This window comes from Taudactylus pleione, unplaced genomic scaffold (genome assembly GCF_031769625.1).
Source record: "Taudactylus pleione unplaced genomic scaffold, aTauple2 ptg000041l, whole genome shotgun sequence".
Lineage (NCBI taxonomy): Eukaryota > Metazoa > Chordata > Amphibia > Anura > Myobatrachidae > Taudactylus > Taudactylus pleione.
Window position 1 is genome coordinate 74,223,349 of NW_028284443.1, and position 27,383 is coordinate 74,250,731.

Consider the following 27,383-nt stretch of genomic DNA (forward strand, 5'->3'; position numbering starts at 1 on the left):
TCACTGAAGACTTCCCCTCTCTCTCTCTCGCTCTTTCTCTTTCTCTCTCTCTCTCTATAATTTTGGTGAAGTATCTGATGCGATTTGGACTATTTTTGTTTTTAGTATTTTTTACTATGTTTTACTTTTAGATTTTGAAATGGCCATAAAAAGTAGGGACAACAATATAACATTTGTAACAGTTGCCTAATGCTAGCTGACACATTAATATTTTCACTGATCCATTAATGTATAGATGCCTACCATGCTGTACAGAGTCATTGGACCTGATTCAGATTTAGGAATAGAACAAGATAAGGCAAGTAGCTGGGCACCTGAACAATCCATGTTGCAATGCAAGGAGTGCATATACATACATTTATTTTGTATGTGGGGTAAATACTGGCTGCTGTTGCATGTAGCCCACAAATGCTGGACTACACTGCAATTTAGATTTCAATTTGGACACACGCCTCTCAAATCTAATTCTCTCTGCACATTTTAAATCTTCCCCACCTGCAGTGCAACATGGTTTTACCAAGAAGTTACTTGCTCTTTCTCAAGGTGCCTACACACTTAGCGATACTTTACACGATTTGCCCAATTCCGACGCATCGTGATGACAAATTGTGCAAAATATGCCCAAATTGTGAGTGTCCACTCACGATCACGATGCCAATGCGCATCCCCGCATCGGGACATCAGCGTTTGGAGGTGGTGAAGAGGGAGTGGTCAGAGAAACACATGCGCACCTCTCCGTTTGAATGCCGTTTCCTGGGCATGCATAAATAGGCACTGCAACGGCAACGGCATACTCACTGTGTGCGACGACAGTTGCAATTTTTGAGACAGGTCAGACCTGCTTTAATTCTGCGTGAGGGTCTGATGTTGCTGATGTATACGCAGGACTGTGAGGTCTTACGGATGTTGGAAAGCGGTAGTGGGCGTCTTTATGCTGGCTGAGCGATTGCAAACATTAGCATATTTTTGCAGCAGAACTGCGTGCATAATCGCAGCTGCAATCGCAATAGTGATCCGTAATTAATCAGTCCCACTATTCCCTAATCTGAATAAGGCTCATTGTGACAACCAAATTAGGTTACTGGATCGACCATGAAGAGTGCCAGTGACTGGTGGCTGTCAGTAACAGCTGGTTTCCGATGTTACCACGTGAGGCTCCGCTCTTTATGTACATTAGTGGTTCTGGAAGTATTTAAGAGATTCTGAAATACTGTTCAGTTTGACAGTCATGAAAGTTTTTGATAACAAAAGAGACGTGTGTTCTACAAGACAGGTTCTAAATAGGTAAATCTGAATAAATATAAAAAACATTACTTTTATTGTTGTACTAGAAAATATTATTCAGATTATATAGTAACTATTATAAACAGCTAGAAAATATACTAAGAAAGCAGTACCTTAGGTCAACCTGTCTGAAATTACATTTTGAGGGCTCTACATGGTTTTATGGGATGTATTATGTCGCTGCCTTGGCCTCATGCTGAGATAGTTTTTGAATCTGCCCTTTCTGAAATGAGATGAGCATTAGATGTCCTTTTGTAATAGAATGTTTAGATATATGAGATGGGTGAATGGCAGAGGAGCTGTAACAGGCAAGGATAGCTGAGTCTGGTAGTCATGAATCACTCTGTGTGTGATTATCATGACCTGTACATGCTGAAGACATTGAGGGGGATATTTTCATACATTTTACAATGTATTATTTTGTTGCAAAGGATTACATCAATATAGTGATTGTATTCTAACCCTTATATCTGATTATATTTTATAACTGCATTAGCTGCAGAAATAGAAAACCTGCAAAACGGCATGGTGAAAGATAATCTTTCGCAACTGTGTCATTCATTATTTTAGGAACAAATCTTCAGCTACTGTATTTCAAAGTTCAACAGCAAATATTGAATCATCTTTTAACAGTAAGATATTTACATGATACAGTATTGGAATAAAGGAAAAAGCACAAATACTGTGGACTTTAAGCATAACTGATGTATTTTGTGGGTTTTGTTGCTAACCATGTACATACGTAAGTAAAGATGTTGACGGGCTTTTGCCAATGATGTTTGGTTGCCTAAAGGATGGTGCGAAATAGACAACAATCTTAGTAATTATTAATGCATTGCATACTCATTATAACAATCTATATTGTTATGTGATTTTAAAATAATAATAATGAATTAATACAATTTTGATTTCCACTCACGTTACAAATAGGAACGGGTTCCAGACAGTCCATCCCCTGTACCTTCTCTGGAAGATGGACGAAGACCGGGCAGTCATCCATCTTCTCACAGGAGCAGCAGTGTTTCTAGTTCTCCAGCAAGGACAGAAAGTTCTTCAGACAGAATTCGTATGTTATATACTTTTTATATTTATCATTGTGCTGTAAACTATATGAACCTAAAGCAATATTACAATATTACCTTCTTAGCTTGTGATGGCAGTACATTAATTTATATAGTGCAAAATGTAGGCACACAAAATGTGTAGTTCTTTTTTATAAATATGAATGCAACCTCCATGCAAAAGGTTTGTGGCACTATATGAAAGATTGTTGGTCAACATATACCAACCTCATGGAAAATGTAAAAACATCACTGTAATTGTCTGTCTTCAGATTTCTCCTTATAAAATACTGCCCATTCCAGCCTCACTAAGTTATGAGGGTAAATTTTACATGCCTACTCACCCGGGTGTTGCGGGAGGCTCCCAATTTTTCAGGTAAACCCCCCGCACCTCCGAAACAGTAGGCATATCTCCCGCATCCCGCCCACTTCCTAGTGAAGTGGGCAGGATGGAGAGCTTTTAGGGTAAATTTGCAGGTCCATATGGAGGGGGAAAAGCTAAATGACGCGAATCGCGTCATTTAGACCCGACCCCGCTCTCGCGGAGCCATGAATCACAGGCTTTCCAACAAAAGGGGGTGGGGCCTAATGCCAGCTGTAGCCTGGCCTCACCCCAAAGCCAAGATGACCGGGATGCTCCCGGAAAACCTAAATCAAGAGTCGGCAAGTATGGGGTACATATAAGGCACATCCTAGCACCCACACTACAGTACATCCAGCTAGGAGTGACCCAATCTCAGCAACTCCTCCTATCAGAGACAAATGTTCCACCCCAGCAGACTCCATCATCTTCATGTGCTAAACCGTGCACTCACTAATATAAAGTAACAAAATAGTGCCAATGTAGGCCCATGATATCTCAAAATATTTATGTCTCAGGCCTATATATTTTCAGCTTTGTAAATTACATCCAATCACTTTATAGAAAGAAAACATTAACACTGCTTACTTTTTAAATCAGTATTTGAATTAATTTTGTCCATTGTGTTTAGGTTACCTTTGAATGACTTTAATAGTGATCATGCAAAAAAATAATGTCAGTATCAAATCATTTAAAAAAAAATTGTCTTGCCTAGCTATCCATCAAAATGGCCTCTCCATGAACCAGATGCTGATGGGCCTATCTCCAAACATTATACCTGGTCCAAAGGAAGGCGATCTTGCTGGTCATGAAGCTGGACATGAGGCAAAGAGGATACATCTAGAAAAAGGTTGGTGTGTATTATGAGACTTTGTGATAATCAAATACAAATATGTATAAGCTCTGCAAAAATACAATTTCCAACTGTGTTAATTTTAATAAATAAATGTATTGGCACAACCTACTACTGCGCACTGCCTCTAAAGATATGATCATATTTCTATGATCATACATAATGGGCCAAATGTAATAGGATGAGAGCTTAGGAAATGTGAAAGTTTAGCAGTAAGCTCTCACATTGGTCAAGTTTTATCTTCAAAATTGGAAAACATCTGGATGAGATTTAAAATCGTGAGTTTTTTGAGTCTGAAAACATGTGAGTCTGCTCTGTTGCTTTGTTCTTGGACGCTATTACATTGGCCGAGTTTAAAAAGTGTGAGAACTCTCTCACATTTTCTAAACTGTCACCCTATTACAGTTGACCGAATACTTCTGATATATAACAGTATAATACAAAACAATGATACCATGTGATGGATTATCCAACCCAATGTATATAAAGTCACTAGTATTATCAGATCTAAGTTCTATCATGGGCTGATAGGGTGTTTTAAGTTCTGTCCATATAAAACTCTTTATCTCTTCCCTCGAATGGAGTAGTCTTTATCCAGTATTCCTCAAGAAAAGGGAGAAGAAGAGGGAGACCAATAGTGTAGTATGTCACAATCTTAATAATGATGGTCCCCAGTATAGTTTTATATTCTTAGCTCTATTCCTCCCCTTATTTCAATAAAGTGTAAATGTTCATACCGTACTTACGTAATAACAGAGTAGTGGCCACACATAAAGGTATCTTTCAATCACCGTTCCTTATGCCAAATAATTTGTGCAGAAAAATGGAATGTTCACCCATGTGCATAATATCAATAAACAAAGTAGTAGGCATACCCAGCTCACTCTGAGAAGTGTAAAGATGTGTGTGTAAAGGTATCTTTTGATATCCTTGTAACTTCTCCCTTCTCTTCTGACCTCTTTGTTCTCCTTGTGCCCCATAGGAGATACGTAGGGTATATGAAATATATTTGTCAGAAGCGGGACAGAGTTCCAACAATTTTATTGTACCACAAAAAAACAAAAGTGTTGTATATATGTCATGTGAGTCTGAACTCTATCAATAGATGTTTTTATTGTTGTCTTAATAGAAGGTGATATTAAAATAGCTCCTCCCTCTTTATCCGCGGTTATCTATGTATCTAAAGCCTTATGAGAACGTCTTGATCATGTGATATCACGTGTCATGGAACACTGACTTCAAGCTATTTTCTTATTTCAATGTTACATGGGAAGCGCCGCTATAACTCCTCCCCCTGTAACCATGGTACCCATGAATGTTTCTAAAGTGTCCCGACCACGTGATATATGTTTATCACACATATCAGAACCTTATCTTCGGGCATTGTATTATTAGCACCATAACATTGTTAGCTTTGACCACCCTATGCAAATTATGTTGTGATCATGGCAACATATTATACAGAAAATGATACTCTTTTATTATACAGTACAACATCTCTACTTAGTAAGTAAAAATGTCTTCACGCTCACATACATATATATTGTTAAGCATAACATGTATATTTTACATCTACTGTACATAAAAGAATAAATATACATAGGTGGAAAAAAAACATATTCAAGCAAATATAAATATATATATATATTTCTCTCTTTTTATTTGTAGAGAATATACAGATGGGTTCACATACATCTAGCCTTCTGGCTCGTTAACCAGCACTTCTAGTCGCGCCATGCAGTGGCGTGACTCTGTAGCGCCGAGCATCTTTTTGTTGCGTCTTCTTACCTTCAAATGTGTCTTATTCGTACAACGATGCGAATGCATAGCACAAGCAGCTTCTGGTGATTATAATGATATGCAGCATGTTCTCCTTCCGTCTGTGGGTGTATCTGCATGCTAAACACTATGTTACAGTATTACAGCCACTGACACTGTAACGTAGCATTTCACATGCAGATACACCCGCCGTCACTCACAGAATATAGGCATGCTGCATATCATTATAATCACCAGAAGCTGCTTGTGCTATCCATTCACATCGTTGTGCGAATAAGACGCATTTGAAGGTAAAAAGGTGCACGAAAAGATGCTAGGTGCTACCAAGTCATACTGTGCTCCAGCGTTATGCGTGGCGCGACTTGTAGCGCACGGAGGATAGATGAATGTGGGCACATCTGTATTCAGAATTTTTGCTCTGTACTCTCCAAAACAAACCAGATAGTAAAAGGATTTATCCAAATATTGGAGTATTTCAGATATTAATCAAATAGTTTATCCGTAAATTTAGTATATGTTATTGAGTATATTAAATTAAAAAAAAAAAAAAAAAAGTATATATACATATATATATATATATATATATATAATATATATATATATATATGTATCCATCTGAGAAGAGACCGGGAGAAAAGCACATGCGGTGAATGTCATATGAAAAAAATAGCATGCTGGATAATATATGGTAGCCAGTATAGAGCTGATCTGAACGGCCAGTCACTAAAATTTCTATGTGGGTGCCAGACCAATCAGTTTAGAATTGAGCTCTATTGCCTAATTAAGGCCTTCTTCTGCTATAGAGTTAAGTTTATACATCCAGATTAGTTCCTGTTGGTATAATCGTTGATACCTGTCTCCCCCACTGATAGTTGCTGGGATATGTTCAATACCCACTATTCTCAAACTATTCAGTTGACCTGCATGCTGTTCCACAAAGTGTCTGGGACACTGTGGTTAAAGATTTTATTAACAATATTCCGTCTGTGTTCTAGGAATCTTTTTTTAATTGTACGTGTTGTCCTTCCTACATAGTAGCACATACAGAATAGAAAATAGATAACAAAACAAGTTTCACAATTAATTGTTTGATTTCAATTGTTTGTTGTGGATTGGTTAGTTTCAAACACTTTGTTGTATTTTGTGTAAATTCACATATAATACACTGATTTTTTCCACATTTGAAGAAACCTAGAGTGCAGGTAACCAGGAGGAATTTGCAGGTTCAATCTGTGGTATAGGTTTAAGATAGCTGGGGGCAAGAATGTTTTTTATGTTTTTGTTCTTGTTATAAACAATTTATTAGGAACGTTCAGAATTAGATTGCTTAATTGTGGTCGTGGGTAAGGATAGAATAGTTAGATCTTATTATTTTCTTTATATCATTAGAGCAACTGTTATACTTAGATATTAACTCATTTGAAAATATGTTATTGGAAATCTTTTCCTCTTTTCTATTAATAAGATCTAATTGTTTGAGCTATCTAGTTTCTCTTAATGCTTTTTGAAGGAATGGTTCAGGATAATGTTTATCTCTGAAACTGGTTATCAGCCCTTCAGCTTGTTCTTCAAATATTTCCACTGTAGAACAATTTCTTTGAATTATATGTAGTTGCCCTTTAGGTATGTTAGTTATCCATGGTTTATAATGTCCACTATGCCTTCTTGCCTACTTTTGAAAAAGCATTTCAAGGAGATTGTGAAAGCGACACCTATGGGCGTGGTGGTAAAGTAGGCGTGTAATGCTACATCTGAGAGTGTGCCATACAATTAATTCACATCCAAATGTAAACGAGCCCCAAAGCAATTAGGGGTAGATTTAATAAAGCTTGGAGAGATAAAATTGGAGAGAAATAGCACCAACCAATCGGCTCCTAACTGTCACTTTACAGGCTGTGTTTGAAAAATGACAGTTAGGAGCTGACTGGTTGGTGTTATTTCTCTCTCCAAGCATTATTAATTAACACCCTTAGTAAGATCTACTTGTTGCGGAAAATACATTGACACTCTTCAGGAAATGCATGTATCCATAGGGATCATTGTGTCTTATCACCAATGCAGGGAAATTATACTAATGATCCCATTTGCATGTTTTTTTTTTATATAGAACAGCTTCATAATGGGGGTAAGGTGTAATCAGGGAGATTGCGAGACTCTTCAGGGAGTCAGGAGATTGTTGCTATTTCAGGGTTCTCCCTGACAATCAGGGAGTGTTGGCAAGTATGCCACTATGGAATACTAATTGGTTAATGTATATTTTAGATCTGTAATGATCTTTATTAGCAATATTTATGTTTAATTAAATATCATACAACGATAGTTTTATATGATTCTTTTTCTTCCTGGTACTTTCTACAATGAGCAAAAATAATGTCTATCTTAGTGATACATTTTTAATGTTCAATATTAATTTGATAAATATTTGATGTTGATGACAAAGATTTTTGGTGCTACAATCTGTCTTGTAGCAGTCTTATGTTGGTGTTGTTTACTGACTTAGGGCCTGATTCTGAGTCACATGCCGATGTTCATGGAGTTGAGCAACTTTTTGCTACTTCGCATGCGCAACAATCCCAAAACACCTGTCTGGCACATGCGTTTCACTGTAGACTCAGAGCAGGTATCAAAATTGTACTGGTTGTTCCTGGGTGATAGCTATTCAGATGCATGAAGATAATCCATCTTATTGGCCTGTTATGGTATTGATGCAGGCTTGTTGCTTAACTAGTTTCAAACTCAGTTGTTTAATCGCTCACATTGGAGGCCACACTCTGATGGAGAATCTGCACCTAGCACGGGGGCTGCTGCAAGTTTCAATGGTGCTACTGATGATGGCATTTAAAGAGGTTTTACACCATCTACAGATGCTGAAAGTGGGTGTCCCAGCTCTTGCACAGTCAGACGCAGCCTTGTACACCAGGGAAGGGCGGATACTAGCAGCCCCGCCAAGAGCCGTGGCGGGCCCCGGCAATAGGGGGCATGGCCTAATAGGGGAGGCGTGGCCACGCCCCCTTGCCGAGAGAAAAAAATTTTTTTGCTCCGCGCTGGGGAAGGGGGGCGCTCTGAGCCCCCTCAGCCCGGCGCAAAGCCAGGGGGGTGCGATCAGTGTGATCGCTCCCCCGCACAGGCATAGGAGACTGTCTTCAAATGCAGCTCAGCACACGCTGTGTGCAGGGCTGCTGTGAGGGGGAGGGGCGGTGCCGGACCCAGGCCCCCGCAGGCCCCTCAGGAAGCCCGGGCCCGGGTAATCTGTACACACTCTCCCCCCCTCTCTGCGCCCCTTGATACTAGCATTAGCATAAAGTCTCACACATGGCTACGGCAAATGACGCTAAAGTGGTTGCAGCAGCTTGCGGCTCAGAATCAGGTCCTTAATACCTTTTATTTCCAAAAAACTTTTTCCAGATCATAAAAGCTTATGTTAAAATGATCCTTTCATGTTACTGATGTTACCTTATAATGTAAGTGTAAGATATGCAGCATAAGCGTAGAGTTAAATAGCTGTATAATTACTATATACAGGTATTACGCTATACTATAGAAAGTGAAAATGCGAACAGTAAATTATATATGTTCTATTAAATGTTATTATATGAACTACACCGTATGCAAAAATGCTATCTAGTGTATATTATTTTTATTATTATTATTATTATTATTATTATTACTATTTATTAAAATAGAGCCATCAGTCTCTGCACCATTCCCTACCACACAATCACACAAAAATACACAAGGGTTAATTTATGTCAGATTCTAATTGACCTACCACTATGTTTTAGGTTTGTGGGAGGAAACCACCCTTATTAGTAGCTGTTACTCATTATATGGATTTTTACTTGACCAAATAGCTTAATTTCAAAACACAGTACTTTGGATAAACTACTTTCAATAGCAATATAAAAAATGTCACCTATTTTTGTTTCATCATGTTTATATCTCTGCATCTGAAGTACTTATATTTGAAAATATCACTTTCTCTACACAACTGATGCCCTCCTCTTGTAGTTCTCCATATAATTTGGTTTCAGAAAAAAATTATCAGACTGGTATACAAAAACAATAAGATGACCCAAATAATTGTTTTATTTACTAATGAAGCATATAAACCCATTTATATTTGCCTCAAATAGACAAGTGGAAACCAGATATAATGTAAATGAAGATAAAAACACAAGTGGATGACTGTATAATTAAGTTTGTAAAGTATAGGTGCATACTGACACTTCTGTGTGACATACGTTTCCATATTTATTGTAAGAACATGTTTTTAGCTGAACAAACATTGATGATTGTCCCATTTAAGTCTTCCTAAATATCCGCTGAAATGTGTATTTTCACATTTTACTAACATGGTCTACAATCTCATACATGTAACGTTGAAAGGATCTTCTATGTTGGCCACTTTTCTATAATAATGTAGTGCCTAAGATGCAAGACCATGACAGGAAAACAACTTTAGGAATATGTGTACAATCTTTTAAGTGACATGTTACGTTCAGTCATGGGTAGGGCTGCCATCAGAAATTGTGGGATCCAGGACAGCTAAAATGGGCAACCCTCATCCCCCCACATTTGTACAACTCCAGTCTGCAATATTTCTCTATCTCCCGATCTGTCTCTCCAGCTAGCACTCCTTCTGTCCCTTAAGCAGCACCCCTTCTGTCTCCCCAGCTAGGACCCCTTCTGTCTCTCCAGCCAGCATCCCTTCTGTGTCTGCAGCCAGCACCCCTTCTGTCTCTGCAGCCAGCACCTCTTCTGTCTCTGCAGCCAGCACCCATTCTGTGTCTGCAGCCAGCACCCCTTCTGTTTCTGCAGCCAGCACCCCTTCTGTGTCTGCAGCCAGCACCCCTTCTGTCTCTGCAGCCAGCACCTCTACTGTCTCTGCAGCCAGCACTCATTCTGTGTCTGCAGCCAGTACTCCTTTTCTCTTCACAGTCACCACCCTTCTGTCGCCACAGCCAGCACCCTTTCTCCAGCCAACACCCATTCTTCCTCTCCAGCCAGCACCCATTTTGTATCTTCAGCCAGCATCCCTTCTGCCTCTCCAGCCAGCACCCCTTCTGTCTCTCCAGCCAGCTCCCAGTCTGCATTTCCAGCCCCTTCTGTTTCTCCAGCAGCACCTCTCCTGTCTCTGCAGCCAGCACCCATTCTGTGTCTGCAGTCAGTACTCCTTTTCTTTCCCCAGCCAGCATTCCTTCTGTCTCCTCAGCCAGCACCCATTCTCCAGCCAGCACCCATTCTGCCTCTCCAGCCAGCACCACTTCTATCTCTCCAACCAGCACCCATTCTGCCTCTCCAGCCAACAGCCCTTCTGTCTCTCCAGCCTGCACCCTTTCTGTCTCTCCAGCCAGCACCCCTTCTGCCTCTACAGCCAGCACCCCTTCTGTCTCTCCAGCCAGCTCCCAGTCTGCATTTCCAGCCCCTTCTGTTTCTCCAGCAGCACCTCTCCTGTCTCTGCAGCCAGCACCCATTCTGTGTCTGCAGTCAGTACTCCTTTTCTTTCCCCAGCCAGCATTCCTTCTGTCTCCTCAGCCAGCACCCATTCTCCAGCCAGCACCCATTCTGCCTCTCCAGCCAGCACCACTTCTATCTCTCCAACCAGCACCCATTCTGCCTCTCCAGCCAACAGCCCTTCTGTCTCTCCAGCCTGCACCCTTTCTGTCTCTCCAGCCAGCACCCCTTCTGCCTCTACAGCCAGCACCCCTTCTGCCTCTCCAGTCAACACCCCTTCTGTCTCTCCAGCCAGCACCCCTTCTATCTCTCCAGCCAGCACCCCTTCTGTCTCTCCAGCCAGCACCCTTCTGTTTCTTCCAGCAGCACCTCTTCTGTCTCTCCAGACAGCACCTCTTCTATCTCTCCAGCCAACATCCATTGTGTCTCTCCAGCCAGCACCCCTTCTGTATTTCCAGCCAGCATCTCCTCTGTCTCTCGAGCCAGCCCCTGCAGCCCACACACACTTTACTTCTCCTGTGTCTTCTGGCTGCTTCTATTCACAGTGCAGCTGGCTCCTTTGTCAGTGGTGCCACGTGCTTCACGTCTTGACATCACGCGCACCTTGTCTAAATTAAAACGTTTTTTATTGTACCACGCAGCCACCAGCAAGCGGCTGCCTGGAAGGACCCCATAGTAACTGATAGGAAAGATCCATCTATAACTGCTGCCTGCACTCCTTCAATGCCTGCAATGATTAGCAGGGTATAAGCAGTGGTTATAGATTGATCTCTCTGTAGCCTCTTAACAGCTAGAGCATGGACACCAATGCTCCATGGCCTTCGGGAGTTCCACCACTGTGCAGGCCCCCATGTATCTGAGGAAGGAGCCAGGGGCAGGCCCCCCTCTCTTTCCGGGCCTGGAACTCGCAGTCCCCTCCTGATGGCGGCCCTGTAATAAAACCTGATCTTTCCATTACCCTTGTAATGGGATAATTTAGGTGTATTGTGGTGGGGTTTTTTTAACAAAATTTTCTTTATTGAAGACATGGACAATAAATACAACAAAATTAGAAAGAACAATATTCCAAGAGAAATGAACACATAAAACATAAGAAAAAGAAATAAAAAAATCAACAGTGTATATAAAAATAAATAAAAATAAAATTATATTGTAATATCAACATTATTCATGCATTGACAAATCTATACAAATACTGAAAATAATTACACTCGGACCTGCATACCACCACTATCCTGAGTAGTTATTAAGTCCATGGATATTGGGGGGTCTTGGGAACACATACGCGTTTCATACCTCTCTGTTCCTTGGAAACATTTCCAAAGTTGTTCCTTAAGCAATGGGGAAAAGCTGTCAATATAACTCTCCTATTGTGGTGTTTTTATAGTAAAAGCATGTTGTAAATCATTATTTATTTATTACACCACAGGATTCAAACTTCTAATACACCACAAGCCATTATGCTTTAAAATGATTTAATTCTGCACCCTTGGTGACATAAGTGGTTAGGGTCTTGGCAGTAATTTTATGTGGCATGAGTGTGGCAAACAGAAATTCTCATTAAAATGGCACAAGAGTGCTGGTGTTAGGTGCATCCTCAGGTCATGGCTCATTTTGGAACTTTTTCACACCAAGCACTATGGGCTATATTTACTACAATCCACATATTGAATGCAGATTGTAGTGTGATATTACCGACTGAATTCGCATTGCGAATTCAGCCAATATCACAGGGATTTACTAAAAATCCCTTGCAGGGACAGAGCTTGCGATAAAGCTCTGTCCCTGTGAATCACCTCCGCACACTTATCACGGTATTTTCGAAAAAAATACCATGACAAGTGCCCGTTCAGGCGCCGACCAGCTGCCACTAAGCCCCGCACCCACTGTTAAGCTCCACCCCCATGATCGTGACCCACCCCCCCACTACCCCCTCTCCATTAATTACACTTACCTCCGGTGATCGAGACTCCAGTGATGTCCTCCGTGACTCCAGTCAGCTGATCTTCCATCCTGCACGGGACCTGATCAGCTGACTGGGTCCCAGTGCAGGATGGGAGACCAGCTGACTGGAGGGAGGACATCACCGGACACCGGGGCCCCGACCTCTTGTCCCTGGACTCTGGTCAGTTTTATTTTTACCATTTTTTTTTTCTTTTTTTAAGCAGTGATCAGCGTGTGGTCTGTTTAGACCACACAGCTGATCATTGGGGCCGGCTCCGGGCTCAGCTCTGCATGTTAGAGAGGAGCAGAAGGATGGAGTTATTATCTCAGGGCTTCCTCCAGTAGTTTTTCACAATTTATTTTTAGTAACTTGCACACAGATCGCATTTCCCATTTACAATTATGGGAAATGTGATTTGTTTACCAAAAATAAGTGATACTTAAGGGCAATTGGAGTAGAATTCGTAAAATTCTACTCCAACCCCTAAGTAACTTTAGGTGATACTAAAATAATGTGAAAAGGGTGTGAAAACACCCATTTTCACTTTAATTTAGTAAAAATAATGTTAATAAATAGAGCCCTAAATGCCTTCTGACTCAGAAAAAATGCCAGATTATTGTGCTTCTGTCTGAATGCCATTATCTCCAATCTTTTGTTACTTCTATCTTGTTCCTGATGTTGGCTCATCTCGAGTCTTCTATTGGGTATCAAACTTCATCTCGTATCGTCATATTTGTGCTTTGAAAGTTTAACTCTGTGACCACACTTCTGTTCTTCATGTACAGTACCTGTTGCAGCTACTTTCCTCTTCTCAGAATAATTTGACCTTTGAGACTTGCAACTTCTCTAAAGCAAATGTAAAAATCTCCAGATGTCGGCTTCTGACCGGTATAGGACACAGCTACTGGCAGTAACACTAATCTACAGTCTGTGAAGTCCTCCAGAATATTTGTGGCACTGGGTAATTTACTTTTTCACTCCCTTACAAAAAAATATCTGGTCCTGAAGTGAACACTTTACTCTCCCCGAAATGTCATTTGTTGCTGATATATATGTGGAATAAATCTGTTGGATTTGTCATTATGCTGTCTCACCCTCAGTAATCTAACATGCTCCCTCATTAACTCTCTCCAGAAATTGTACAGTATCTGTCATTCTGCACAGATTCATTATTGCTTTTCGAACCCAACTGATTTTTGTATAACCCTTATATCCTCTATATAGCTATTATGCTGAGTGTCATCTATTACAGTTGTGTAATATTAAACAAGTACAATTGTTTAAACTATTGTGAAAATGACAGATGAAGCTGAAAACCAAAACTACCTTTCATGGGATTTTAAACACTATTTTCCTCCATATGCCATCCCAATTATTATTTAGATATTACATTCCTAATGTACTGCTATGGTTGATTAGAATTCAAGCCTCTCAAAAGCATGCACCAAAGGTCTTGGGCTGTGGAAAACATTTTTATAAAATAATCCATTAATGCAGAGGAGTGCAACTAAATTAGTTAGCAATTTGCTGAGCATGAATTAATGAACAGAGCTTCTCCCAGCTCCCAGAGTTGTAATTTTCATAATAACCTCAGACCTTTATTTGGCAGGTTGTTTAGTTTTTTCGTTTGAAGGTTTTCATTAGTCTAATGAGGACTGTGCAAGGGCGAGCAGTCAGCACAATTTACATGGGGAAGCTATCATAATAAATGAAGCAATTTGAATAACATGCAAGGGGTTTATGCAACAAGATAAGGAGAGATTGCAAAGCGAGATTTAGAGGTAACCAATACATTAGACCAACTAATAACTGAAGTAATCCCAATAAAAGGCTTAAATGAAAGGAATAAAATTAATGATATATACAAAAACTGTAATATTATACATGATGCATTAGATTAATAAAATTAAAGTGTTTGCTTGTTTTTTAGTGCCTTTGGTGCGTGCTTTGTTTATATCAGGCATTTTGATTAGGATTGGACACTGATCATTTTGCTTAGTTACATCTTGGCAATTAAAAACGTCCTTTGCTGCTTCATCTTTATGGACTTCAAAGAAGGATGCATTGAATATATTTACAATAATTCTTGAGTTGACATCATTTTCGAGATAATTGTCAATAGTCTTATCCATCCGTTAGGCCTTGTACATATTGGTGTTCATTGAAATTTTACGCATTTAAGCCTTATTCAGAGTTGGATGTAAATGCAAGTTACAGCCTTTTTTAGGCTGCTACATTTTTTTAGTTTGCATGTCTTTTTGTGATTCACATCTTTTGTCTAGAAAACTTGGACATGAAGCTCCCTATGACAAGGTGTGTTGATGCAAATTGCAGCCAGAATGGCCACTGAAGAGATGCCATTGTGACTGTCTAGAGGGACTGGAGTTGTGAGTGCTAAAACTCTGGTGCAAGTTGCAAGCAGAAGATGGTAATGACGGGCGCAGGTTGCATTTGCTTAGTTAAATACATCTAAGTCACATATAAATGCAAATAAAGTCTGATTCTGATTCTACTCTGATTCTGATTGTGAAGAGGATGACTCCCCATCATTTTACTTTTGTTTGCCTCTTGTTCAATTAGTGTTTCACATGCTCAAATCCGATTGGGAACCTATTATCTGCATACTCAAGACATTTACTGTAATCTATATGCATTGAGTACTTAGATTTTTGAGCATCTACTGTACTCACAGGCAAGGCCGGCAACAGAAATCATGGGGCCCTGTACACACTTTTTTTTTGGGCTCCCCATCCCCAGTTCCATCGTTCTGTGTGTACAAACCTATAGGGTGATGGGGGGAAGCATTGGATGACAGGGAAAGGGTGACAAACAGAGGGTAATTGGGAGAAACAGAGGGTGATATGGTAAGGGTAAAAGTGCCCCTTCCTTCTCGCTATAGAAGCTGCAAGTGCCCCTTCTTGCCCTCTCTAGATGCTGCAAGCACCCCTTCCTCCCCTTTATAGATGCTGCAAGTGCTCCTCTCCTTCTCCCTATAGATGCTGCAAGTGCCCCTCTCCTTCTCCCTATAGATGCTGCAAGTGCCCCCCTCCTTCTCCCTATAGATGCTGCAAGTGCCCCTCTCCTTCTCCCTATAGATGCTGCAAGTGCCCCCTTCTTCTCCCTATAGATGCTGCAAGTGCCCCTCTCCTTCTCCCTATAGATGCTGCAAGTGCCCCTCTCTTTCTCCCTATAGATGCTGCAAGTGCCCCTCTCCTTCTCCCTATAGATGCTGCAAGTGCCCCTCTCCTTCTCCCTATAGATGCTGCAAGTGCCCCTCTCCTTCTCCCTATAGATGCTGCAAGTGCCCCCCTCCTTCTCCCTATAGATGCTGCAAGTGCCCCCCTCCTTCTCCCTATAGATGCTGCAAGTGCCCCTCTCCTTCTCCCTGTAGATGCTGCAAGTGCCCCTCTCCTCCCTATAGATGCTGCAAGTGCCCCCCTCCATCTCCCTATAGATGCTGCAAGTGCCCCTCTCCTTCTCCCTATAGATGCTGCAAGGACACGAGAGCAAGAGAGAGAGATCTCTTTCTTACCTTTCATCTACATCTTCTGCAGAGATGCTTCAGGCAACTACTCCTTGCAGGACGTGGAATACATTGAGTTTTACCCTGGGGCATACTTGCCGACAATCAGGTCCAGCCTTCCGGGAGGGAGCTGATTGTCGGCTAACAGCGGGGGGCGGCCATTGACATCACATTAGGGGTGGAGCCGGACATTGACGTCACATTGGGGGCGGAGCCGTGCAACTGCATCATCGTGGCCCCACCCCCTCTTCACAAGGCTGTTATTTTCTGCATTGTGAAGCAGGGGGCAGGGCCACGATGACGCGATTCAGCGCGAATCGCGTCACTGGCTCCCCCCTGCGGGGGTTTCTAGTTTTCTCTGGCGGGAGGTCGGGAGGGTCACAGGCTTCCAGGAGGCTTGCCTGCCTTTCCGGGGGATGGGAGCGGCACCCAAATATCGGGAGGCTCCCGGCCAAATCGCTAGGGTAGGCAAGCTTGCCCTCGGGCCGGTCACTAGAGTGTGACATTATGCCCCGGCAGCAGCAGCAGTGTGAGAGAGTAGGTAAGAGGAGGGGACGGAGCAGATGTGAGGGGAGGAGACATGAGGGGAGGAGAGCGGTCAGACCGCCTCCTGTTTTATGGCCCATAGCAGTGTACTGGTGCCGGACATTCCACCACCGCTGATGTAGTGTGCGATGCAGGCATGTTCGGGCCCCGTCTGCCTGTGATGTACCATGCAGTGACGGGGCCTGAACATGCCTTGCTGCAGTGCACCCTGCATCACTGGAATAGCAGAGCAGGTAGCAGTTTGTTAGTCTGTGGGCCCCTATAATCTTGGGGCCTGGTACGGCTGTGCCCCTAGTCCCCCTCTGTCGCCGGGCCTGCTCGCAGGTGAGCCAGGCATTCTGTCTTTTTCCTAGCACATTGGTTAATTGTATGGGGGAGAGGGGAAGCCACATTCGCTACTTATTCAGAGTTGGTTGCATTTCATGCCTGCAGCCAACTCAGAATAGGGCACAATATGCCACTTGTTTTTTCAGATGTATTTTGCAATTACATTTACGTTCAACTATAAATAAGGCTGTTAATGCATATGGTTAAAAACTAGTAAGAGAGCTTTGATGTTGTTTAGTTTAAGACATAAATAAGGAAAACTAATAGACCTGTGCACCATTCCATTATGACAAGGGTTCTTTTTGCTTTATGACAATTACGGTATTGCCTGCAGCATTTAGAAGCATTGATGCTCTGTAAAATATAAGTTGGCCCTATGTGAACTAGGGGTGTGTGAGTGGTGCCCTGGGGTGTCACCATCGCTGCTCCATGGCACCTGCATTTAGCTTGTAGGATGCATGGGACGTCACCCCGCAGCCTGTAGCGCTACTGCAGAACTGCCTGGAGTGACCAAAGGATGATCTTGCTAGTACTATACTCCCTGGTGCTGGCGGCCTGCACGTGCACTGTAATATATGTGACACCTCCAGGGGCATAATTACCACCAGAGCAGCCAATGTGACTGCTACGGAGTCAGCTAGAAAGGTGGGGAAGGGAAGCAATACATGCTTATGCTCTCTGGAGGTCTCTGCTCGGCTACTAAAAGAGCAGAGAGCAGACCTCTGTTGTGGTAAAAATACATACATTGCCAAGTCCTCACCCGTATTTTGCTATGGAGCTTGCTAAATTTAAGTTTTGCCCCTGAAAGGCTAATAAAGTATATAGTACACTATACTACAGGTAAGCTTTAAGATACATTATTAAATGTAAGCAAGGATTAAGTGCAAGGTATGTCTTTATCAATAGTAATTATAAGTTTTTAACTCATCATGGGGCCAATTCATCTTTCCTTAAGGTATGTGAAAATATAATTTTTTACCTTCTTTTTAAGGAATTGGGGGGGGCAGTAGAATCCACCACTAGTATGGGCTGATTGTCTATATTTGAATGTAATCCCAGTTAAAAAAAAAATTAAACTGACGTTTCTGCATGATTTAAATACCATTCATCTATATAATAAGCGTCAAAGCATGTCTGTCTGTCTGTCCGTATTTTTGTCCTTGCATGGCCAGAGTTTTGACCTAGCTCCACCATATTTGGCATGGTGGTGTAGTTTGACCAGGATTAGGTTTTTGCCTAGGCTTACACTTCATCAGGGCCACACACTGTCACATATTTGCTAAAAATGTGGACACTATTAAATTACACTTTACACAGGTTCCAGGGCTGGCTCCAGTGGAAATTGGCAGTCTGCCAAAAACCTGTGAGAAAGCTACAAAAGTATCCCTTTAACCTTAGTCTGAGCAAACTTGATGACTCATGCAAGTTCATATTACTGTAAATCCAGAGCCTCTGTGTTTGCATGCAAGGGCATAACTATAACTTTGTGGGCCACATAGCAAAATCTTAAAGGCCCCCCCCCGAGGTAAAAAAACACATATATTAGCCCCCACACAGAGCCCATTCATGTTATGCCACACAGACCCCATTCTGATTATGCCACTCAGAGCCCATTGCTGGTTATGCCACACAGTAGTGCCCTTTATACACATCATGCCACACAGTAGTAGTGCCCCATATACATTATGCCACACAGTAATGCCCCTTACACTACACAGTAATGCCTCTTACACTACACAGTAATGCCCCTTACACGTTATACCACACAGCAATGCCCTTTATAGATTATGCCCTTTATAGATTATTATAGTAGGTGTGTCCCATATAACACATTATTCCACACAATAGTAGTACCCCTTACACATTATGCCCCCCCAGCAAATCACCTCCCCGTGTTCCTCCAGCAGCCTCTCACCTCCCCCTGTGTGCCATCAGCAGCCAGCAGGTGGGGATTTGGGGCCAGGCCACCAGCTAATTACAGCTGGTTTACTTACAGGCAGTGGCAGACATGGACAGACAGTGCTGGCACAATTAATCTCTGGCATTGGTCGTGAGCCAAACGGAGCTCGTGGACTGGCAGCAATTCAGGAGCAGCCGCTGATGATTGGCTGCCAGTCTGCTAGCTCTGATTGCCTTGCGACCGGCGGTGCTGTCTCTCCATGACTGCCTGCCAGTACGCCAGCTGGTCGGGCCGGCACCAAATCAACATTGCTGACTTCTGGGCCCCCCTCGATGGCCCTGACTGGACAGCCCACCTGTGTGCATGACTGACTGCATGGGGAGCGTTGAGCCACATTGGCAGCTCGGACACCATAGCAGCCGCACCCCTTGCACTAATGGTAGTTATGCGAATGTTGCAAGCATGTTAGCAAACAGTGGGGTCCTTTTCAGGATCAATGGAATGAGGTTATAGGTGAGGACAATGTAAACAAATAAAGGCTGCAGGTGTACTTCAGGGTCCAGTCTTTAACCCGGGCAACGCCGGGTATCCCAGCTAGTATTTAATTTAAAAAAAATGCATATTACTGGAGATATCTGAGGTATCTTTGTTATCGCCTGCATTAGGCAAACATACGATGCAGACCTCAGTTCCCTTTTTTTTCAATGGGGACTGTGGTCTGTGTCAAATCAAAGTTTAGCTTTTCAGAACTTGGTCCCAATAGATAAAGCAATCGTCAGCATTACAACTGAGGAATCATTTGATGCCTTCATGGGACCCTTCATATTCCCACCTCTGACCAGAGATCACAGTTTTGTTATGTGCATGCACAAGTTATTTGCCATTCATGTGTAGATTCAGAGCAGTCAGTAAAGCAGTTTCAATAGGTATCACTTACTACAAACATCTTTGCTGAACAGGCTCCTATCGTAGTCACCATCCCAGCAAGGTGATAAGAAATAATATTGTTTGAGGACCCACTGCCACCAATGACAAAAGAAACCTACTGTAACTTTTTCAACTTCTCAGAATTTTTGATGCCTTTTCTAATAGTCATTTGTACATAGTAACCACTATATTGATTCAGATGCATAATATTGTGTTTCAAATTCTATAACTAATAAACTTTTACATATGTACATATGGTGACTACTCACGTTTGACGTTGGTTTCACTATTGACGACAACCAAATAGCACAGAAGTCACACCATTTAAACTTTCCTAATCTTGTATTTAAAAGTGCAAAATTTTATTTACTAGCTGAGTGGATTTTACTTTAGCAAACATTCGTGATAGCTTAAATCTCTTCTTTGGCCTGGTATATTTATTCTCACTCTAGTTCAGTGCAGTTCTCATATCTTTAATTTATTATCACACATCTCAAATGTTAAGCATTACATATACAGTATATGAATTCACTGATAAGTTTGTAGCACAGAAGCTACTTGCACCTAGAAACACGTGACATTACTGTTCATGTACACAAGATACAGATTTCTAATTAACAAGTTCCATTTTTGCCTAAGCAATTATTGAAACAAAACCATAAATTATCAAGGCAGACAGTCATGGGATCTCTGGGCCTGATTCAGAGCCGGACGCTCTGACCAGAGCGCTCGCTCTGAATCAGGGCCCTCCTCCATTAAAATGGAGCGTCCTCCTGGATGCTCGTATAGCTGTGGGTCACCACCCACAGCATATACGAGCATGCAAAAAGATGGTCGCGATGGTCTTGACCATCGTGACCATCGGACTTGCGAGGGAAACCCTGCGGTCGGGTTTCCCAGCCACAAGCCCTGGAGTGATTTTGGCTCTATCAGAGCCAAAATCACTCCCACTGTCATCACTAGTGATGTCAGTGGGGCCGGCTTCAGACGGTAGGCGTTCCCATGGGGACGCCTCCGTCTGGCAGGCACGCCCCCGGCACGCCCACCAAAGGGGGCGTGCTGTCAATCAACATCGACAGCACGCCCCCTTTGGTGCGAGACCCGGAGCGATGGAAAGCCCGTCGTTTGCCGGGTCTCGCGCATGCGCACCACAGAGCTCCCTCCGTCGTGCGCATGCGCAGTGGGGAACATCGACCCACTTGCGAGTGTACTGCCGCTCGCGAGTGGGTCTGAATGACCCCCTCTATTCATACTCATCGTCAGTGATGATTAAAGATGAGTGAAATTTTCAAAACTTCTCCTTGAAATATTTGGCTTATTCCATGTGCACATGATTGCGCTTCAAAATGTGACTTTATGTACAGTATTACTAGCCCTTCCCTAATCACATGAAAAGGAAGAATAGGTTGCCATCCCAGCTTTATTTATATACTTTTTATATATAAATTCAGTAAAATGCTAATTTCCAACTTTAGTGCAACATGGCATTCAGAACTGTATTACTGGAGCTGCCTTTTTCGTTAATTGATTTGTGCAAAATGTTGCTGCGATTTTGCATACCAGTGAGCCAACTGGAAACATGACCCATTTCTGAACAAACGCTATGATGTCTAAGTAGGAGCTATTTCAACCATGAGGTGATGCATGAATCTCATATAAAGAAGTAGAATTGTATTGGAGGCATAAATGAACTTCTCACTTCACTTGTGGCCTGCGGCATACTTCATCTCCTTTCTCAGAAACTCTCCTGAGCTCCTCATGTAGTCACAACCACTAGATGACAATGGGGGCGGGATGTACTATACTGAAAAATGTGGTCAACCTCCAAAAAATGCAGTTTTTGTAGGTTTGACTGCAATCACCATATGTAGCAAGCTTTGGAAAACAAATCTTTCCGGAGCTTGTTCCAGGGGCGTATCTATAATGGGTGCAGGGTGTGCGGGGAACTCGGGCCACGCACCCTGCACCCATAATATTACTTACCTCTCTGGAGTTTCGGCGCTCTAAAACGACTGGAAAATGGCAGCGGCGGCCATTTTCCCATCGTTTGCGCATGCGCAGTACAGGGAAAAAGGCCGCCGTGGCCATTTTCCCAGTGACTAGTGCATACACTATAGATTCTGGGCACTCTCTAGTGCCCAGAGTCTACACTCCGGCACTGGCCGCGCACGGCTGAGTGCACTGTCGACCGCCGGGCAGAGAGGAGGGGGCCCGTGTCAGAGACTGCACATGGGCCCCCTCCTCTCTAGAAATGCCCCTGGCTTGTTCCTAATAGGCAGTGCCATCTATAGATGGCTTTGCTTAATAGAAGCCTATGGGCTTCTTATCTTAGACTTCCCAGAGAGAATCGATTAGGGTCACTCCTAGGGCTCCCAGTGGCTCGGTCAATTCCTGGCCGACGGACGAGCATGTGCAGAAGTTCCCAACCCACTCTTATTGGAAGAGCTGTCCTTTGCTTAAATGTACATGCATATGGCGTTACTAAATGCTGCTATGCATACGATCAGTGGCGGGATGCTTCATACCTAAAATACGATGCCTGGGCGTGCTTCATCCATCAGTCACATTATTGCACCGCAGGGGGCAGAGCTGTGATGATTACATGTTGCCTCCCACCCTCTGCCACTTTCTCCTTGGACTTCTTGGACCCTCTAAGGTCTCCCAGAGGGGAGTTACAAAAAGTATCTTTCTGCTCATTCCACTATATAAATATTATGCAACACAATTTCAAAACAACACTAGTAAAAATCTGTTATTTCAGTGTCCACACAGCAACTAATCAATTACATAAACAGTATAATATTTTTATCTTTGTTTTTAGTACTTTGCACTTTAACCATTTTCTTATACCAAGTCCACCAACAAAGAAACTGTTGCTATTTTTTTACTTAAACATAGGCACAAAGGTGCTTATTACATATTGGAATTGCAATAACATAGGAATAGATTTTATTATACCACTTGGCACAGAGCGACTAAGAATTTATGGAAGAATTCTGGCTACAGCATGAATAGTCTGAGCATCAGCCTGTTAAGGAGCACTATGTAAATCCAAAGCAAAGCAATCACATAGTTTGAGGCTAGTACTGTATTTTACTGTATACTGTGTATATATGTCTGCTGAACAGTGAGTGTAGCAATACCTGCAGCCTATCTCTATTAACTGTCATTTACCAACTGCAGAATATAAGGCTCTTTTAAGTTTTGCTTAGCTTGCATTATCAATACATCAGTCTACTCAACTTCTCTAATTAGAAATAGCAAACTTTTACACCCTCTGAAGTGGTTGCCATTTTAACATGCTAATCTACATTCTCCCCATGTAAACTAATGCAACAGAGAAAAATACACATATGGCTCTACCATGCCTTCTTAAATTGTTCATCCAGAAAACCTTCTGAGCATTTGCACCGGTGGTCACATAAATAGTGGGTGTGGTCAAGCAACATTGAGACATATTCACACTGTATGCGGATATGCCATTCTAGGGGTATATTTACTAAAGGTCAATTCTAAAAGATTTTGATCGATTTAAAATCGATAAAATAATATCAACATCGATATTGTGTTTTTGGGGCTAAATTACACATTTACTAACAGACAATTGTTTATTTGTTTTGTTTTAAGTGTTACTAAATGTGTGATTTAGCCCCAGAAACACAACATCAATGTTAATCAGTTTAAATTTTTTTTAAATTGATTAAAATCAACCTTTAGTAAATATACCCCACAGTGCTCTGCAAAACAGCATTAATATGGCAGCCATGGTTACAGCTTCATACATGACTAATATTGTGTCCTATCCAAGAAAATTGCCAGAGCTTTGTGTTCTTTACTTAATTTTTTAAATAGTGCTGTATAATACTACAGGGACTTAGCAGGGTGCCAGGACCAGGAAGAGCTGTGCACCCAGAAAGTCCTAAGGACAGCTCTGCAGTGACTCTCTAGGCTGTTGTTCCAGCCACCCCACGAGAAAAATACAGGTACCACAGAGGCGACATTGCCACACCCTAGTCCTTGTGCCATGTTTGGTGGCACCACTAGTTACGGCCCTGCTATTCTAACCTCACTAAAAGACGTTTTTTATTTTCTAATGTGTTTTTGACCCAGGGATTTTAAAGTAGTTATTATATGTTATATGAATAATCTGTAGTATATAAAGTGTCATCCTAGCGCCATTATCTCATGGTTAATTACCGGCAGTATTTGCATGACCAATTAGTAATATTTTTTTGTGGTTCCATCTGTACATGTTCAGCAAAATAGCCATCATGTAAGCAACCATAAATGTAACGAGAAGTTTCATGTATAATTGATGTAAACTCAAAAACTTGACATTTTAATTAAAGATAAAATTAGTATTATTATTCCCTAGCTGTTACGACATATTCAGGGGATTGTGGCCGACGGTCACAATCCCAACGCCAGAATGCCGGCTAGGGATTTATGACAGGCGTCGAGATACCAACGCCTGTCATAATCCCAACCGCGGAATTCAGGACGACGTGGGACCGAATGAAGTAAGTCCGGGCGCCCATCCTCTCACTGCAGAGGGGGGGGGGGGGGTAGGGATAGGTTAGGGGGCTCCCGGGGGGACTTAGGGTTGGGCACCCCCCCGGTAGGGTTGGGGTTAGGCTAGGGGTAGGAGGGTTTAGGGTTAGGCACACCCCCGGGAGGGTTAGGTTTAGGGAGCGGGGAGGGGGGTTTAGGTTTTAGGCTCACACAATAATGTTAAAATATAGTCCTACAGAAAATGTGCTGAAAAAATATTTGGTGTTTCATATAGTACAGTATCACTTCTCTTTCTATTGACATTTTAGGTCCTGCTAATGTTCTCTGCAATATTCCCCACATAATATCTTTCTGAAGAAATACGTGACAAAATGCATTTGTAATTATATTTACTCGTGAAAGATTATGGTTTATAGTTGAACCATGAGAGGCATCCTGTCATTTTCAGAACCCACTAAATGTGACAGAATCTATTTTTCTGCCAACTTGTGAAGACCAGGCAGAAAGCAAATTTGCTGTGGTCAGCTAAGTGTAACCACTGAGCAGGAAAGTGAATTTAATAATGCATTATTGTTCTTCACTGAAGGTGAACTGTAACTGTCTTTGTTACAGCAGATTTTTCCTTTGCCTTGCTTTCCATATAATGTTAGGATTATCTGATTAAAAGTGTCTAAAGCTTGACAACATGCTATTTAGCCTTGTTAAGTAATAGTAATATAAGTGTAGGCAACATATGGACTTATTGTATTGTATGCAAGGATTAGACAGCTTTGTCTTAACTCCTGTTGATAGTAATGTGAGTTAACAGGATAAATTTAGTAGACATGCTAAGAGGGAAGGTCTAACAATGTGTAGCCTGAGGGATCAGTCCATGTCTAAATCTAACATATCAGATAGTTTTTGCTGACCACGGCGATCATCTTTTATTAAAATGAATTAATCTATTATAATTATCCCATAATAAATAGTGGCAACATATTGCTCAAAGCTTTGCAATAGGGGAAATATACAGTACACACAGTAAAACACTGATACAAGAGGGATAGAGAGGTCACTGACCTTCTGAGCTTACAATCTAAAGCCGCACATCCACTAGGTGACTAGGGAAAGACAGTACGATTACAACATCGTAATCGTACCATCGTTCCCCATCCCCTGCAATGCCTACACTGAATGATTAGTCATTCAGTGTAGGCACCCTCCCTCATCCTCGAACATGGCCAATCTGACGTTATCGGCAGATTGACGGCCATGTTCGGGCGATGATTGATGTCGGAAACGGCCAGCGGGAGCCCGCATTGCTGGTTGTTTCCGACATTGTAGTGCATGATTTGTGCACGATTAATGAGCGCTTGCACAAATACAATGTTGTAATTACACAATCGCTCATTAATATCGCCTAGTCACAGTGAATGTGTGCCTTAAAGGAGAAGGAATGGTAAATTAGGGGTGTGAAGGGAAACCGTGGATGTAGTCAGATCTTGCCCCAGAGTTCAGGGCAACATTTCTGTATAAAGTAATAATGATAATGGGGATGATTTTGAGTTGGATACAAAAGAAATAATTTAGAAAAGGAGATGTCACAGATCCAGAAAGCTGATGGAGCCTTACTATCATTGATTGATGTAGAGTTTGCACAATGAATCAGTAATGATTTGAATGATGAAAAATCTGATCAGGGTCAATGATCTGGAATTGTAAATTTATATATGGCACTAATTGTCCACAGATCCATTTGCTTTGTGAGTAGACAAATCTGCTTGTGTGTGTGCACAGGTTAGATCTATATCATTATGTACTTGTGTCATAGTATTACCTCCCTTCATGGGACAGTTCCGATATTTAGTGTCACCACAGGGTACAACAGTAATTAAAAATAAACAAAAAGCCCAATGGAAGCATGGCCATGCCCTTATTTTGCAGCAGCCACGCCCACTGTCCCGATATCAAGGCCTCCGATGTTGGGAGGTATGTTTTATTAAAGGTAATATAGATGTTATCTCTTATGTTGAGTTTCATAAATCAGGAACTCATTTGAAAAGGTCAAATATGAACATTAACAGCATAGATCACTGTAACGTACAGGATATATAAGAACACAGCATGTTTCATGCAATGATCAGACAGTTTTATAAATATGTAGGGGAAGATGTACTAAGCCTTGGTGAGAGAAAAAGTACCAACCAATCAGCTCCTAACTATCATTTTTCAAACACAGTCTGTACAATGACATAGAAGCTTATTGGTTGGTACTTTATCTCTCTCCACTTTATCACTCTCCATGGCTTAGTACATCTCCCCCACAGTAATATTGAGTCATGTCTCTCTAGCACATTTTCACCTCACTCTGACTTCAACTATTCAACCTATTCAACTCTTCAGTGTCTGTCTGTCTGCCTGTCTGTGAGACAACATATACTAGATGAAAGATAGCTTAATGCACTCTGGGAAAAAAGATCTGTGTAAAAAGTATATCACATTATCAATATTGTAGCTCCTTCCATAAGCTCACTGAAGCTGGTGACATTGTGAAGATGAATGTTAAACTGACTTGGCAGGATGTTTTACAGTGCAAATATTTCAAATGCACCTGTATTACCATTTCATTTTCTGACCATTTTCTTGATTCCTCCTCACATTACAAAGAATTTAAGCTGTTTGAATAATATAAATGTGCTCTACTAAAGAACAATACTGGGAATGTAGTTATCTTAAGGCACTGATTGTACTTTTTCGGCTGCATACTGTAGGTTATTGCTCCATATTTGACTGCATGAAAGATAAGATATGTCATTTCCTGCCACCTGCATATGTGGTTTCACAGACACTTTTAATATTCTTCAATCTGATGCTTATCAAAGAAACAATATATATTTTTTTCATTTATGTTAAAAGACTGAATGTACAGTAT

General features: G+C 41.7%; 1 protein-coding gene across 5 annotated transcripts in view; it reads left to right on the forward strand.

Annotated features, from left to right (window-relative positions):
• The window catches only part of DACH1 (dachshund family transcription factor 1), a 382,097-nt gene that overhangs the window by 270,051 nt on the left and 84,663 nt on the right, over positions 1-27,383 (forward strand). For all 5 annotated transcript variants that reach the window (XM_088459396.1, XM_088459403.1, XM_088459406.1 and 2 more), the window contains 2 exons: positions 2,215-2,350; positions 3,422-3,556. In XM_088459396.1, the coding sequence (XP_088315522.1) occupies positions 2,215-2,350; positions 3,422-3,556 (271 nt within the window). The remainder of the gene's footprint in view (positions 1-2,214; positions 2,351-3,421; positions 3,557-27,383) is intronic.